Source organism: Rutidosis leptorrhynchoides, chromosome 8, assembly GCF_046630445.1.
Source record: "Rutidosis leptorrhynchoides isolate AG116_Rl617_1_P2 chromosome 8, CSIRO_AGI_Rlap_v1, whole genome shotgun sequence".
In the NCBI taxonomy this organism is placed as follows: Eukaryota; Viridiplantae; Streptophyta; class Magnoliopsida; order Asterales; family Asteraceae; genus Rutidosis; species Rutidosis leptorrhynchoides.
In genome coordinates, this window is record NC_092340.1 from 10,812,880 (window position 1) to 10,829,074 (window position 16,195).

Genomic DNA, 16,195 nt, shown 5'->3' on the forward strand with positions numbered 1-16,195 from the left:
TACTGCTGTACAAACTTTTTTGTTAAAATAGTCGTGAACCATAACAAAAATGATGATGAAGATATGTTGATGACGAGTAGGAAGATGTACGATAACATGATAAACCTGTGATAGAAGATAAAATGATGATCGATCTAAGGATGATGGATAGATGATGATGTACGTGAAGATGATGATCGATATTATGATGATGGCATGAGTTGATGATAATGATTCAATGAAGAAGATGAAGAATAGTGTACTCGATAAATTCCTATTCCTGTTTCTGATTGAGACGTCATCGAGTAACCTACTTCAAGTACTGCTCGTTAGTTGTTCCCATTTTTCTGTTTTGAAAACGAAACCCACAACAACTGGACTTTCTATTCGGTTGTTGTTAACATGTTGATTGTTGGGCCGTGAAAGTGTTATTGGGCCGTGATCATGTTATTGGGCCGTGACCCAACTCCCGTCTTACTGTTGCACTGAGATACAATAATGATAAAGAGGACGATGATATGAATTATAGGTTTTTAATTCGATAATAAAACGGAAATGAGTAAGTGGAGCAGTGGTTAAGTGTGTTGGTGATAAACGAGAGGTCGTGGGTTCGAACCCGTGCTAAGATTTTTATTTTATTTTTAGGCTTGTCTTCAAAGGTTGTATTCTATTATTATTATTATTATTATTATTACTATTACTATTATTATTATTATAACCATTATTATTACCTTGTTATTTTGTTATTATTAATATAATCATAATTATTAAGTATTATTATTATTAGTATAAAAATATTGTAAAGTTTATAATTATATATAGATATAAAAAAAATAAGTAAAACTATAAATAAGCCATGATCTAAATAAAATATTATTATTATTATTATTATTATTATTATTATTATTATTATTATTATAAGTAGTATAAGTATTATTATTATAAAAATAATACACTTTATTATCATTATCATTATTGCTATCATTTTTATAATTATTATTATCATTAATACTATTATTACTATTATTAATATTAATATATTTATTAACAAGTATTATCAGTAAGTATTATTAGTATTAAAATTTTTTATCAAAACTAGTGTTTTTATTGTAAAAATAATACAACCTTTTTATTTTATTATTACTATCATTATTAAAATTTTTATATATTTTATTATCATTATTATTTTTATTATCAATATTAACATTATTATTAGTATTATCATTATTATTATTATTATAAGTATCATTATATTAATATTATTCCTAATATTAATATTATAACATATATTAATTAAATAAAAATATATTTAATACATATAACATAACTATAATTGTATTTTTATAACAAATAATAATTATTTATCTAAAGTAAATAAAGTAAATATATCTAACTAAATTATTAATGAAACCTATAATTATTAAATATAATAATTATATCACTAAGAATAATACATAAATTTGTTCAATTTCAATTATATGTGTTAATATATATATAAATGATATAGGTTCGTGAATCAGAGGTCAACCATGCATTGTTCAATATCGTCATATGTATTTTTACTACAAAATACAACTTTGTGAGTTTCATTACTCCCCTTTTAAATACTTTTGCAATATATATTTTTGGGACTGAGAATACATGCGCTTTTATAAATGTTTTACGAAATAGACACAAGTAATCGAAACTACATTATATGGTTGAATGATCGAAGCCGAATATGCCCCCTTTGCTTGGTAGCCTAAGAATTAGTAAACCGATCTACTAATTGACGTGAATCCTAAAGATAGATCTATTGGGCCTAACAAACCCCATCCAAAGTACCGGATGCTTTAGTACTTCGATGTTGTTTTATCATGTCCGATGGATGTCCCGGAATGATAGGGGATATTCTTATATGCATCTTGTTAATGTCGGTTACCTGGTGTTCAATCCATATGAATGATTTTTGTCTCTATGTATGGGACGTATATTTATGAGAAATAGAAATGAAAATCTTGTGGTCTATTAAAATGATGAAAATGATCGATTATGATAAACTAATGAACTCACCAACCTTTTGGTTGACACTTTAAAGCATGTTTATTCTCAGGTATGAAAGAAATCTTTCGCTGTGCATTTGCTCATTTTAGAGAAATTACTTGGAGTCATTCATGACATATTTCAAAAGACGTTGCATTCGAGTCGTTGAGTTCATCAAGATTATTATTAAATCAATTATAGTTGGATATATTATGAAGTGATATGCGTGCCGTCAACTTTCGATGTAATTAAAGTTTGTCATTTTAAAAAAAATGCAATGTTTGTAAAATGTATCATATAGAGGTCAAGTACCTCGCAATGAAATCAACTATTGTGAATCATTTATAATCGATATGAACGGGGCATTTCATTAGGTGTGTATGGATTAAAAAGTGGTGTGTGGGTATTAACTCCCATATTTTTTTTTTCTTAGAGAATCACCAAAAGATTGGATTGGGCCTCACTAGATGCAATCCTTATAGTTGTTGGAAGTTGGGTTGGGCCTCACTAAAAAATTGTTGGTTCACAAACGGGGTGGTATTTGGTTTTAAGCATAACCCTAAATTGGTACGTGAGTTATGTTCTCCAGCCGCTTTGTACGAGTTTGGCGTTGTTTCTTCACACTAATTTGGATATAAAGTATATTTTGATTTAAGTATCTTGGTATGCTACTAATGACGAAGTTATCGTTGAAATTGCTTATGTTGCTCTTAAGTGCAGAGTATATTATTCATTAAGTGAAGTTACTCATGACTGACATGTTTTAGGACCTTATGAAGTAAGCTTGAAGTACAAAGTGTAATCACTATTTTGCTTTTTATATTAGTAAACTGCTTTCTATACAGTATTACGATTACGATGTTCTTTTACCATCTCTTCCTCCTATCTACACAACTCTCTCAAACCCATCAACTACCACCTCTACGAGTTTTTTTTACCATCCTAACCACCATCCGCTATCATCATCGTCAACACCATCTTCCCCATCCTCATCAACATCTTCCTCATCTCAGTTCATGTTACGCAGCTCCGCCTCATGCAGATCCGTCATCATCACCATCATACGGGATCCTCATCTTCATCAACAAATTCAATGGGTTCTTTGATAACTTCAGTTGCTTCTTTTTAGGGTTTGTTGGTTTTTGGAATGGAAGCGATTGGCAAATTGGGTGTAACCTTATCTTCAAAGTGTTTGATCGTCTATGGGTTCTCCGTAATTGGTAAGCAATTAGGGTTTTTTTTTCTTATTAAATTCATGTGAACGTTCATTCCTCTTTTTCGGTATTTTTTGCTGTGTCATTTTTTATGCTACTCGACATCGTTTTTCTTTTCTTTTTTTTTCAGATTGATTTTGGTCATTACAAAATTGGTTCTTTTTTCCCAGTATACATTTGCGTGTACCTGTTTGGTGTGTATTGTTGTGATGTTTTTTGCTTTCTTTGTTTACAGGTTGTGTTTGATTCTCATACGATATCAAATGTGGGGTAAATTTTCGGATTGCCTTGAGCATTCAAAGTGTTTGATGTAAGCCATGAACAAATTTTTTTTGTTTATTTAGTGGCTAAAACAATTAGTTGAACATTCATATGAAACTTTTTAAGTTGTGTGTATATATATGATTTAGTCTCTTATCTTTTGAAGTATTAATAAATGAAAAAATAAATTTGTATTATGAATAGATTGTTCATATGGTCATGTACTTATCTATACAAGTTCTTCATTTAGATAGTTGTACAAGTTTTATATTTATATGACATGCTCTTTTAGCATATGTGTTCTGTTTTTTAAATTTGGCCAAACTTGAAGCATGTGTATTACCTTAAGAGCAATGTATAGATAACTTTGCACAGTTCTTTCTTTGCTTATGCACTTTTGACATATAGTTATTCTGGCTACGACATACTTGATAAGAATTTGCAATGAAGCAATTTGGTTCCATTGTATTAGCTTGGCATATAATGAGATCAACATTAGACCTGACTATACCCGACTTTCTTTGCAAAATTCAAGTAGAAATGTTGCCCCATTTTAGTATCATGGTTTGGTGTTCAAGCTTAGTTTGATTAATTTGTTGTCATTCAGGTCCGCCACAACGCTTGATAACGAGTACGGCTTCGTAGACGACCCATATGGAGGTCTAAGCAACTAATTCATTACGTGAGCTGCAACTATGGCTCTTGGTCTGAAAGAATATTGTACCTTGGATCATGTGCAACAAAACTCTCATCATGCATAACAAATGAAACTTTTGTAAGATAAGAACAATTGAATCTGTACTATAACTACTTTACGAAAACTTACAATTATATTCTAAAAAAATTACTTCATAAGCCACTACCGCAACATTTTCTCGAGTTATTATACCTAGATTTAATTTCATCCACTAAATTATTTGTTAATATTTATATGTTTACATATCTATCTACTGATCGTGCATATATAGTTGCCCAGGTTTTCTAGATGAAAGTGAAGGAGTTTGTTCATGTGTTAAAAGAGAAGGACTTTTTAGAAGTTATAAAGCAGGTAACTTTTCTAAATAGACTATTTGTGTATCCATCTGTTATATATATATATTTTTTACGGTTCAGGACAGAAGATTCTGGCGACTTTTCCATCGCCACCATCTCCGTTAGCGTCTCCGCCGCCACCATCTCCCTTACCATTTCCATCGCCACCACCGTCAACATCGACATCGCAACCACTATCATTGTAATTTTGATTTCGATCTCAAACACCACAACCGGAATTTGTTTACAGGTGGCAGAGAACGGTGGTGGCAGCGGTTGTTGTCCGCCGATGGATCTATTCCGGTCAGAACCGATAATCTAGGGTTTTCACCTCTTTTGTGTTTCTCTTATTTCGTCGGTGAATCATTATCTCGGCGGTCTCGATTTAACCCGTTTATTATTTTGTTGCTTTTTACATGTGCGATTCTCATCTAACTTTCAATTTCTTATTGTCGATTAACCCTGTTGTTTTGGATTTCTTGATGAAGGAGGCCAGGCGTAGATGGAATGACATATTTCAGCTTGACCACGGTGATGTTACCAAGAATGATGATGACCTACATCATTAGTTTGGGTGTTAATTTGAAGATGAAATCGAAGATAGTGATTTAAAGGTATTTACTTTATATATGAGTTATTTTGCATTGTCAATAGTTAGATTATATTATGTCAATTGTAAGTGCTCTGATTTACTGCAACTACAGGATTCAAACAATGGTGTTTGTGCTGAACTTTTTCCTGCATTTGTAACCCAAGTTGGTTTACCTATTTGACCATATAAATCAGGTATCCTTCCTTTCTCATGCTTTCGTTTATTTAATTGTTGTTTCAATATTTGAAATATGTATGCCCTTATTTGTGGTTCTATAAATTGGTTATAGAATTAAGTTACATATTCTACATCTTGCAGAAATATATATTTGCTTACTGCAGTTATTGTTTGTTTTGTAAATTGCAGTTGCTGCCTGAATTGGAGGAGCAAGAACAATTCTCTCCATTTTTTTGGGTGAATTTTTTCTTTAATTTTAGTGTATTCCATTGCACATTGCACCTACGATTATTCGGTTTTTTGTGGCTCACTGCATATCCAATGAGGAGGTGATATTGGTATCTGTTGTTTCTAGATAATGTGCTGGTAATGATCACCATGGTTTACATCCTATTATGTCTTCAGGTATTTTTTTTTTTATAACTTGCTATAGTAGTTATAATTTTTTTTTTTAATCTTTCTGTATATTACATAAGGAACAAGCAACAAAACATTAGAAACGAATATTTGTCGGGTTTACATGATGTCATCAATAGAGAAGAATATTTGGGTCAAATGTCGGTACACGGACAATGCTACAGCTTCTTTCATTGGAGGACCATGGTATACGTACTATATGTTGTGTTCATGAGAATCCCCGGTATTTTATAACGTTTACATAACCTTAAATGGCCTGATATAAAGAGATATATTAGTAGATTTCCATATTTAACATCAACAGATTGTGGTTCGTGTTTCGAGTTAAAAGTCAAGCAACTGATAACAATTTTAAAAGAGGAGATACCCTTTAGCCATGTGAAAGCATGTATGTAAATACTTTTAGATACTTAGATTGTTGTTTTATTATTTAGTTGATTGTTTTTATGTGAATTATAATTATTGTGGATTAAATCTTAAACGCAGGCAGCTGAACCGAAAGATGATGCTCGATTTATCTCCGCTGAATTACTATACCAGAAAAAAGACCCCTAGAGCTTTAAAGTCGTCTCAGATAAGATGATACATGGTCCCTGTGGATTACTAAACAAGCATGAAGCTAACAAAAGGTATTTACAATTTTTATAGCGTGTTTTTATTTGTTGATGTTTGTTGTTTTATATGTCATTAATTTGTGTTTTGGTATGAAAAGTGATTGATAATGCCTACGAAAAAGTGATTCTATAATTATGTTGAGGTTGTTATGTCGTCTGTTTCTGATGGTTAGGTTTTAATTGTCTTAGAAGAAAAATTTTTGTAGTTAGTGTTGTTACTATTAAGGTCAGCGGTGGTCAATTAATGTATTGTGTGTAAATTATTTCTTATCATTTGGTTAATTTTAAGGATTATTGTGGTTTATTTAGTAGGGTTGTTAACAAATGGGTCGAAATTGACACAAAGTATATCAAAATGGGTCATCAAATGTTTATTCAGAGTATTATAGTAAGTTATATGTCAATCACAGATATTAACCGCTTAAGGTATATTTAATTTTATCGACTGAGTTGTTTCTTTAGAGTTCTTAAACTTTAATATCTCAAATGTGGCTGCTACCATTTTATTAAACACGCGTCGCCTCTTTTTATCATGAGCTGTGCAATTGTACAATATTTAGCAAGTCAACCACTCTTCACCCAAATATTTAGAAGTAATAGAAAAATATCGTTTACCAAATACCCAAAAATATCGTATACAAAATCCGCGGCAACGCGCGGACCACATTACTAGTTAACATAAATAGTTGTTCCATCTTGATGTGTCATCGAGAGTTTCTGCTTCAACTCGTATGCTTCATGTATAATTTCTTTCCCAAATCGCTCGGCACCCAGAGTTCAGCAGTAGCATTGGCGTATTTAAAGCTAGTTTGTATATCATTTTCCATGGTCGGGGTTAGCCAGCATTTCACCATAGCATCGCATCCAAAGCATATACTTGTGTTTTTCTCAGGTTTCTTTATCAATAAGTCAATGAAACTTTGTTTTTGATATAGAGAAAATTCATCATCTCTTACACAGTAAAGGTTTCATTAACGAGCAATTCTTTTGTGTAATCCGATGTATCCATCGGAGAGTTGATGTTGATTGCACCGTCAACTTTCTTCCCCGACAAACAAATCATTTTTTTAGAAAACTTCGGTCGAAGTGATGACAAATCTTGAAACAAAGAAAAGAAACACAACAAAGAAACGTAAATAACACAATCGATCGGTGATAATAAAAGTGGCTTATTGTATGCATGCAAATCAAAAAGAAAACAAGAATTAGGTTGTTTAATGTCTTTTTTGTGCCGGTGTTTCCTCACTTATACATCAAATTGCATGCCACATCCATGTCATTATTTTTTTTTAGCTCCAGTGGTCCATTAATTTTACACATGTTGCTATGGTGGCCCCTCCGTCTATTTTATGTTGAAATGTTCGTTAAGTGCAATCACGTGATGTCGTTTGAGATGAATTAAACGTCATAAAACGACATCACGTGTTAATCACATATAAACCTTGTCATAAAACATCATTCCGGACATAAATTATGGACCGATCAACATGTCCGTTCCATTCACTCCAATGAATTGTTTTTTATGTCATCATTGTTTATTACAACAACATGAATGTATGGAATTCTTTGTTTGTTATACATCTAGTCCATATGAAAATATCTAGATCGACACAATAAGCAATTCATATATGTGTCGACTAACATATATTAATACCTTTTCTAAACACTTTAACAAATAATTTCATGTACTAGAAGGTGCAAATTTGCAGGTCTTTTAACTAGTTGGATAAAATTGAAGGATGTATCATCTCAATTGGGCTTCAAATGAATTTGACTCAAGGAATTGTATGTTATGTTGTGGGCCATTTAGAATAGAGCTTCACATGGGCCACACATGGGTTCTTAAGTCAAGTGTAGAAGACGAAATATGGGGTGGGCTGGCTATCCATGTAATATATCCATTTTGATTTGAGAAAATAAATAAATAAAGATTCGGTCTTCTCTCTCATTCATTCTACATCCAATATCCAGGACCTGCGAAGAAAAATATACATGTATTTTTTATCTATCTATTGTTTCACTGAATAATTTATTATTGCTTTTAAATATTTCATCTTGTTTATCGGTTTTAGGGTTTGGTCATGAATACTTTAAATATATTATGGGGGCCGTTCAACATTTTAAAGGCTCTAGAAAAAAATTAAAATGGGTCCACATATACGTTAAAATATTTTACTACGTATAAAAAAATAATACTCCAATTTTTCTATTTAATTACCTACATTGTATTTAACTATTTAATTGACAATTTTTTATTTGATTTAATTAAATATTAAAATATATTGAGAAAAATATTAACATATTCAAAAATTTTGGACCTTCTAAATTTTTGGACCCTAGACGGTTGTCTATCTTGCCTATGCTCGAAGACACCTCTGTATATTATCTAAATAAATTCGTTTCTAGGTATTCACCTTTTGGTGGGTTTGGTTTGAAAAATTGATGTATATTTGTGTATCGTATTTGGTGGTTGTTTCATCATGGTGTAGTGTTATACTATTTGATTGATAAAAGACTTTATTGTTCGGATTAGATTTATTTTAGTTGGACTATTAACTTATTTGAATCAAAGGTAAATTTACATGTTTATTTTTTTTCTTTTTTATTAATCTATTCTTCCATTGATTTTCGTTGTTGAATTTGTTTATCGGATTTAGGGTTTTGTCATGAAATTTACTTTACTGAATACTGATTAATTGTTGTACAGAAATTATAATTGGTAGTTTAGCTAGTATATTTTTAAGATAAAAGATAATCCTGATGTATTGCTGTATCCATATAGTAAATCTTTTTAATTGAACATTATTAAGCAGGATTTTTTTTTCGATTAAAATATTTCTTTTAGGAATTTAGATTGATTTATTTATTTTATTAATTTTTTTTCTTCCGATTTTGTTGTTAGCTTAATTAAGACTTAGTGGTAGCTAAGAATTTAAGTTGCAAATATGTAACAGACTGAAACCTGGGCTAATTGTAAGTGGACTATTTTGCCCTTAGGATTTTATTATATGTTTTATAGGCTTTTATTTTTAATTATGTGAATAGTATTATTTTATTATTTAGTTAAGACCAGTTTGTGACAAGGGTCACAGAACAGGTTTGTTTATTTAATTTGGACTCCGTTAGGGCCACCTAACGAGGTACGAAAGATTTTAGATAACTGATAAATACCCGTGTGTTGTGGAATATGGGGTTTTAACCCTAAATAAGTGTATTGGCTGCTTTATTTCTCCCATGTTCTTCTCTCTCTCTAGAAAATTCCCAAAATCACTCACGTACCTAATTTCTTCACCTCTTGAACCCTAATTCTCCAAATCTCGATTTGAAGTCTAATTTGTGTTAGAAATCGATTCTTTGTGTTTTACTGATTCAAACAAGGTAAGAATCATGTGTTTTCATGTTTGAATTTGTGTAAAAATGGAGTTTTTGTGCTAGGTTTTACAAAAGTGTGATTTTGGGTCAAAATTGTTTAATTTGTTGTTGTTTTGATGTAATGTTTGTGGGTTTATGTCCCAAGAGGTTTCATAAACAAGATGTGATGAGTTTTGAGGTTTAAAACGAGTATATGGTCGAGATTTGGTGATTTTTGGCTCAAACCCGTCACTTTTCCAATTTTCAGCAGCTCAAGAACACACTCGGTCGAGTGTCTTTTGGAAGTGGGCCGTGTGTGTACACACTCGGTCGAGTGTCTTTTGAAGTGGGTCGTGTGTATACACACTCGGTAGTGTGTCTTTTAAAAAGACAGTCGGTCAAGTGTCTCTACTCATTCGGCCTTGTGTCTACACACTCGGTCGAGTGTCTATGACACACACTACCGAGTTGGGTAGTGTGTCTTTTCAGCAATTTGAGAAATTTGTTTTGGTCATAACTTTCAAACCGTAACTCCATTTTTGATGAATTAAATATCGTTGGAATCGTATTGAGGAGTACTTTTCAATGACTAACTTTTAAGAAGCTGGATCAAACTGTTTTTGGGGCGGGAAAATAGGTTTTCGCGTGTGTGTCCCGTTTTCCACGTACTTGTTTGACAATAGTGAAAGGAGTTACGTTGTGGACTTATGAAATGATGTTATGACCTAGTTTATAGTATGATTTGGTTATAATATTGATTGAGATATGTATATTGACTTCGTTTGTGTTGTTCTCAGGTGATAAGAACAAGGAAGAAGCTCAGAAGTAAGATAACTGAGCTGTAGCTGGTAATCGGTGAGTGGGTCTATCTCCGGATAGATTTTAAGTAGCATGTCATGCTAGTGTGATTTATTCTATTACCATGCTTTGCTATAATGTTATTGCCATGTTTAGATATTGGTTGCCATGCTAGTAAGTTTATTACATGTTTATTGTAATTATGTGATATTATGTGCGCACTGTGTTTGGCACCAGTCGGGCCTGAGGAGGCTGGGGACTCGTAACCAGGCGTGAGGAGGTTAGAGTTCGTGTGAGGTCAACCGGGTCTGAGGAGGTTGGGTCCAAGGACTACCGATTGTGGAGTATAGTATTGAATGACGCATCCCCTGCGTCCGAATAACTATGTTGTGAATCGTGTAGTAAGGACTATCGGTAGACTCTAGCTCGATCAACTAGGAGTCGTGTGCTCGTACAAGCCGCCGATCCTCATATTGTCTTTATGTTGTATGTTAGTTGGTTGTTAGCATGTTAGTGATATTGTTCGCATGTGTGGTGCTTATGCGATATCTGTAGATAGATTCCATTCACTTAGCGTTATGCTAATCCCTCACATTTCCACCCTTGCAGGTTTAAGTTCTGCTAGTTTGGATGGGTGCTAGTGTTGAAGACATGTTTGACGTGTGAACTCTGATGTGGACTTTTGCAACATGTATTTTGTAATAAGTAACACCGTCGTGTAAACTTAAACTTAATTATGTAGATTTATGCTGTGATGTATTTAATGTTGTGATTTTAATATAAAAGTCTTCCGCTGTGTTTAAAAAAAAAATGGCCGGTGTTACAAAATATCCTCAGCCTAATTAGGCATCATTCTGTTTGGGCTTATGACTTATTATAAATCATCAAGTTACTATTACTATTACTAATAAGTAAATAAATAAAAAGGGTTAATTATCTAATATTTTTCCAGAAAGAAACAAAAAGATGGAAAATAGTGATATTTTGACGGAGACAGCATTCAGAATGTAGGAAGAAGAGACATTACAGATAATCGAAGATCTTCGAATAAACGATCCAGAGCTGCTGGAATCAAAGTTGGCTATACTTAGAAACGAAGAGGAAGATCTGAAGCCTATTAAGGAAACTCCGAAAATGCGTACGTACTATAAAAGATAGATCTTTAACAAGTTATACATTTAGCAATCCAAAAACCTCATAATAAAGAAACACTTTAACAAGTTTCACTCCAATCTACTTACTTACTTAGTTACTTATAGAAGAGCTTATTTTTTTTGCTTAATCAAAAGAGGTATGTGTTATTATTATTAAATTACTAATTCTTATTGTTGGTTCAGGCGAAGCAGCTTTCTTTGCTAGGTTGAAAAGCCACTTGAAAAGAACTGGTTGTCCCCAAATGTGTGGCTTCACGCCGGTTACTATAAGAAATACGTCAGAAGAAGCAACTTGTTGCAAGTAAACTAAATCCCCGTTCTTATGATTTTACACCCAAATTTGAAGACGATTTGTTTAAAAAATGGGCCAATTTAGACCCACGTTTGGTGGAATTCATGGTTTTCAACCCCGAAACCGGTATGTGCTGCTGCTTCTGGTTATGGTGTAATTGTTAGACTTCTTTTTTTGTTATTATTATTTTTAAATCTTGATTGATTTATAAAGTTAGTTGGCTGATTATATTATTTTAGACATAACTTGTTTGCTCAAATCGTATATAACCTGAAATCACACACTTTGCTCATGATGGATGGATGGATACTTGTTTTGTTTTATTAATAGGGCTACCAGATGAAGAGTTTACTGCATCCTTGATCAAGCGCTATCGTGAGTAGATTGAACACTAATAGTAGGTTATATAGGCAGAGATAAAAAGAAAAGAAGTTAATTATTTGATATACAATCAAATTTCTAACAATTATATCATGTTCCAACGTGTAAACATGAAATCTCAAACAAATAGCGCATCCACAAAAAAATCGCGTTGGTACGAATTACAAAACACCTCCTCATCAAACTCTAACAAAGGGTTGTCACTTGGAAATCAGAATGTCGAGATTACTAAACACAACATCGTAAAAACCAATAATTCCATTTTCCCGCCCAGGGATAATAATATTTTTCTGTTAATTATTTGCAATAAAAGCATTTTAAATTGCCATCTCCATTTGGACCAAAGGACCTCCGGCAATAAAATATTTAAAACCACCAAATTTTGATCAACAACTTGAACATAGATTATTTTATCTCTGTAATAATTTTTAATCACCCTAACAAAGTGATGTTGATAACTGTAACCTGCAGGATGAAATATGATTAGCGTCTTTATCTTGTAATGCTTCATTAGGAAAGAAATCATTGAGAGGGATCTCGATTTCTTCAATATTGATACTATTTAGAACCATTAGAAAAAAGTTATTATATGCTTGTTCTCTGAAAACAAGATTGCTATGGTGCATATCTAAGTACGTACGTGTTAGATTTTGAGAACCCTCTTGAAATCTAATTCCACGAACTTGATTATTGTAATTTAACATCTAAAAACATCTAAATATGTAATTTAACATCTAAACTCTCTGTAATTTCATCTCTCTTCATTGATACATATTTACAACATACAACGAGGATATATATAGACCCGAGATATAAGACCTGACTACCCAATAAATGCACCAACCCAACTAACTACATTAATTGCACCGTCTCAACTAACTACATTAATTGCACCGACTACCTACTAACATTAAATGTGTATACGTATGTCTTATGTATTGTAACACTCTCCCTCAAGCTGGAGCGTAGATATTGATCATGCCCAGCTTGTCAAAAAACTGACAGATGCAATTTCTAGGTAATGCTTTGGTGAATAAGTCAGCCAACTGTTCATTACTTTTGATATGAGGTGTTTGAATAATTCCTTCTTCTAACTTTTCTCGAGTAAAATGACAGTCAACTTCAATATGTTTGGTCCTTTCTGTGATGACCCGGGAATTTCCGACCAAATTTAAACTTTAATCTTTATATGTTTCCGACACGATAAGCAAAGTCTGTAATGTTGAGTCTCAAAATTATATATACTGTTTACATGGATTCATTTAACTTTTGACCGTCCCCGACGTTTCACGAACAATTGTTATTAATAAATATGTATATATATATACACATATATATATATATTTATATATATAAGTGTAGATAATAAATTGGATTAATAAAATACAATATAATTATTTGAATTAAATATATAAAATAATATACAAGAAAAGAAGGGTGCTATTAGGATAAATTTATATAAATATATACGTATTATAATTATACTTTAGATGTATTGTAAAATATAATTATTACATGATGTAAGTTTATAATATTTATGATGAAATAATATGATAATTAAATATATAGTACTTATATAGATAAAACATTATATTTACATATATTGTATGATAAATAAAATGCAAACACATATTACATACGATGTATAAACATTCAATATTCAATTTATGTTATATATAAGTTACTAAATTTAATAGAGTGTGATATCAAAACATGCAAGGTAATTACAAGTTGAAATATAAGTTATTATATTAATATTGTTATTATTACTTTCCTTATTGTCATTAAAATAAATATTAATATTAATATTAAAATTTGTATTATCACATACAACGCATAAATATGAAGTTTATATATGTATATAAAGTGTTATAGTATTACTATTACTAATATTATTACTATCATTAGTAATATTAATATTATAATAATTACTATTATTATTGATAATATTGTTTCTATAAATTTCATGGATTATTATTATCCTTATCATTAATAATAATATTACTATTATTACTATTGTATTATTGTTATTATATTATCATATTATTATTATCAATATTATAAATTACTAATAAATTTATTAAGATCATTATTATTATTATTAAGTATTTTAATTATTATTAACATTATTAATTATTAATATTATTTATATAAAAATTATATATGTATTGATTGGAATCCAAAATCTGTTTGATGTAGCAATCATACTGTGTAAACTTTATTTTTCTTTCTCTAAAGATAGTACCAATCACGACTAATCAGTATAATAATCCAAGAACAAGTTAACAATTGATTCCTTCTTTTTGTTGTTTATTTATTTATTTATTTTTTATTTTTTATTTTTTTTCTTTCCCTTGTCTGATACAGAAAATCTGTCAACACAATTTGATATAAAATGAGCATGCGAGTTGTTAAGATATACCCTACAACTTATAATATCATTTACCAATCGTTAATTGAAGCTGCATTTTTTTTTCGAGATCAATTGAAACAGAAAAGAAAGCTGAACCCAATTTTTTTTTTATTCTCTGTTATTGAAGCTTTTTAACCATATTTCGATTTCAAACGAAATTCCAAAAAGTAATAATGCAGTCTTATTAGGATTTTTTCACTGAAACTGTCTGTAAATTCTTAGATTCCAAATCGTTTTCTTGATTGAGAATTTTCGAGTCAAACTTGAATTTTAAAAAGTCAAACCTGTGAACAAAGATTACATTCGAATTCATGTTTATGTTTTAAGTCTAATTGATGATTTCAACACTTTCCAAGAGTGATTTATAATTTTTTTCATGTAGGATTCGTAACCTAAAAAGGTTTAGAATTCGATTTCCAAGTTTGAACTTCAAATTTTTTTTTTTCATGAAACAGAAGCAGCGGTTCTTTCTCTTTTTTTTTTTTTTTTTTTGGCTGTTTTAAATAATTTAATTCATTTGCAAATCGTTTCTGTGTTAGTTAAATTACATAAATCATTTAGTTAATTTGTGGTTGTCAATGATGATACCTCTGGTCGATCTTAGCAATGAAGAGGAAGAAGATATGAAAACAGATTATTAATGGGATAAATAAATATCAGAATAATAATTAAACAGAAAAACAAAAGCAGAAGAATGGTTACAGTGTGTTTGGTATAAATAAGGGGTCATGGGTTCGAGCTGGGTGTTGAGCAGTTTTTTTTGGAACTTTTATTTATGAGGTAGTTTCATTTATATTATTATTATTATTATTATTATTATTATTATTATTATTATTATTATTATTATTATTATTATTATTATTATTATTATTATTATTATTATTATTATTATTATTATTATTATTATTATTATTGTTATTGTTATTATCATTGTTATTATAATTGTTACTAATAAAAGTATTAGTATCATTTATTATTATTATCTTGAATATGATCACAAGTATGATTGATATTATTACTAATATTACTGTCTTTAATTGTATTAAGTAAAGTGATTATTGATATTAACATAATAGGATCGTTATTATTATTATTATTGTTATTATTATGAAAATGGTACAAATTATTATTATTTTCATCAATATTGGTACTAGTATTAGTTTTGTAAACATTAGTATTATTATTATTACTATTATTAAACTAAGTATTATCATTGACAAAATTATTAATAGTATTAATATTTTCATTATTAATAAAGTTGTTATTATCAGTAACTTATTATTATAAAAACTATTTTTATTAAAAATAAATAAATATTAGTTTTGTAAAAGATGCTTATTACGGATACTAAAAGTAAAACAATATCTCATATATTAACACATCAAACAGGTTAACATTTGAAATACTTATACAATGTTGATTTTTAAATATAATACTAAATGTGTATCTAAAGATATATAAATATTAATATAACTAAAAGTATAGATATTAAATATTA

At 30.2% G+C, this 16,195-nt stretch overlaps 1 protein-coding gene across 1 annotated transcript; it reads left to right on the forward strand.

The window, feature by feature from the left end:
- Positions 1-2,859: 2,859 nt before the first annotated feature.
- LOC139863148 (uncharacterized) lies at positions 2,860-6,472 on the forward strand. The gene is made up of 9 exons (XM_071851796.1): positions 2,860-3,221; positions 3,451-3,525; positions 4,084-4,251; positions 4,997-5,122; positions 5,213-5,294; positions 5,467-5,514; positions 5,633-5,682; positions 5,754-6,082; positions 6,181-6,472. The coding sequence occupies exons 1-3, from the start codon at positions 2,860-2,862 to the stop codon at positions 4,148-4,150; spliced, it is 504 nt and encodes a 167-aa protein (XP_071707897.1). The 3' UTR covers positions 4,151-4,251; positions 4,997-5,122; positions 5,213-5,294; positions 5,467-5,514; positions 5,633-5,682; positions 5,754-6,082; positions 6,181-6,472.
- The last annotated feature ends 9,723 nt before the right edge of the window (positions 6,473-16,195 follow it).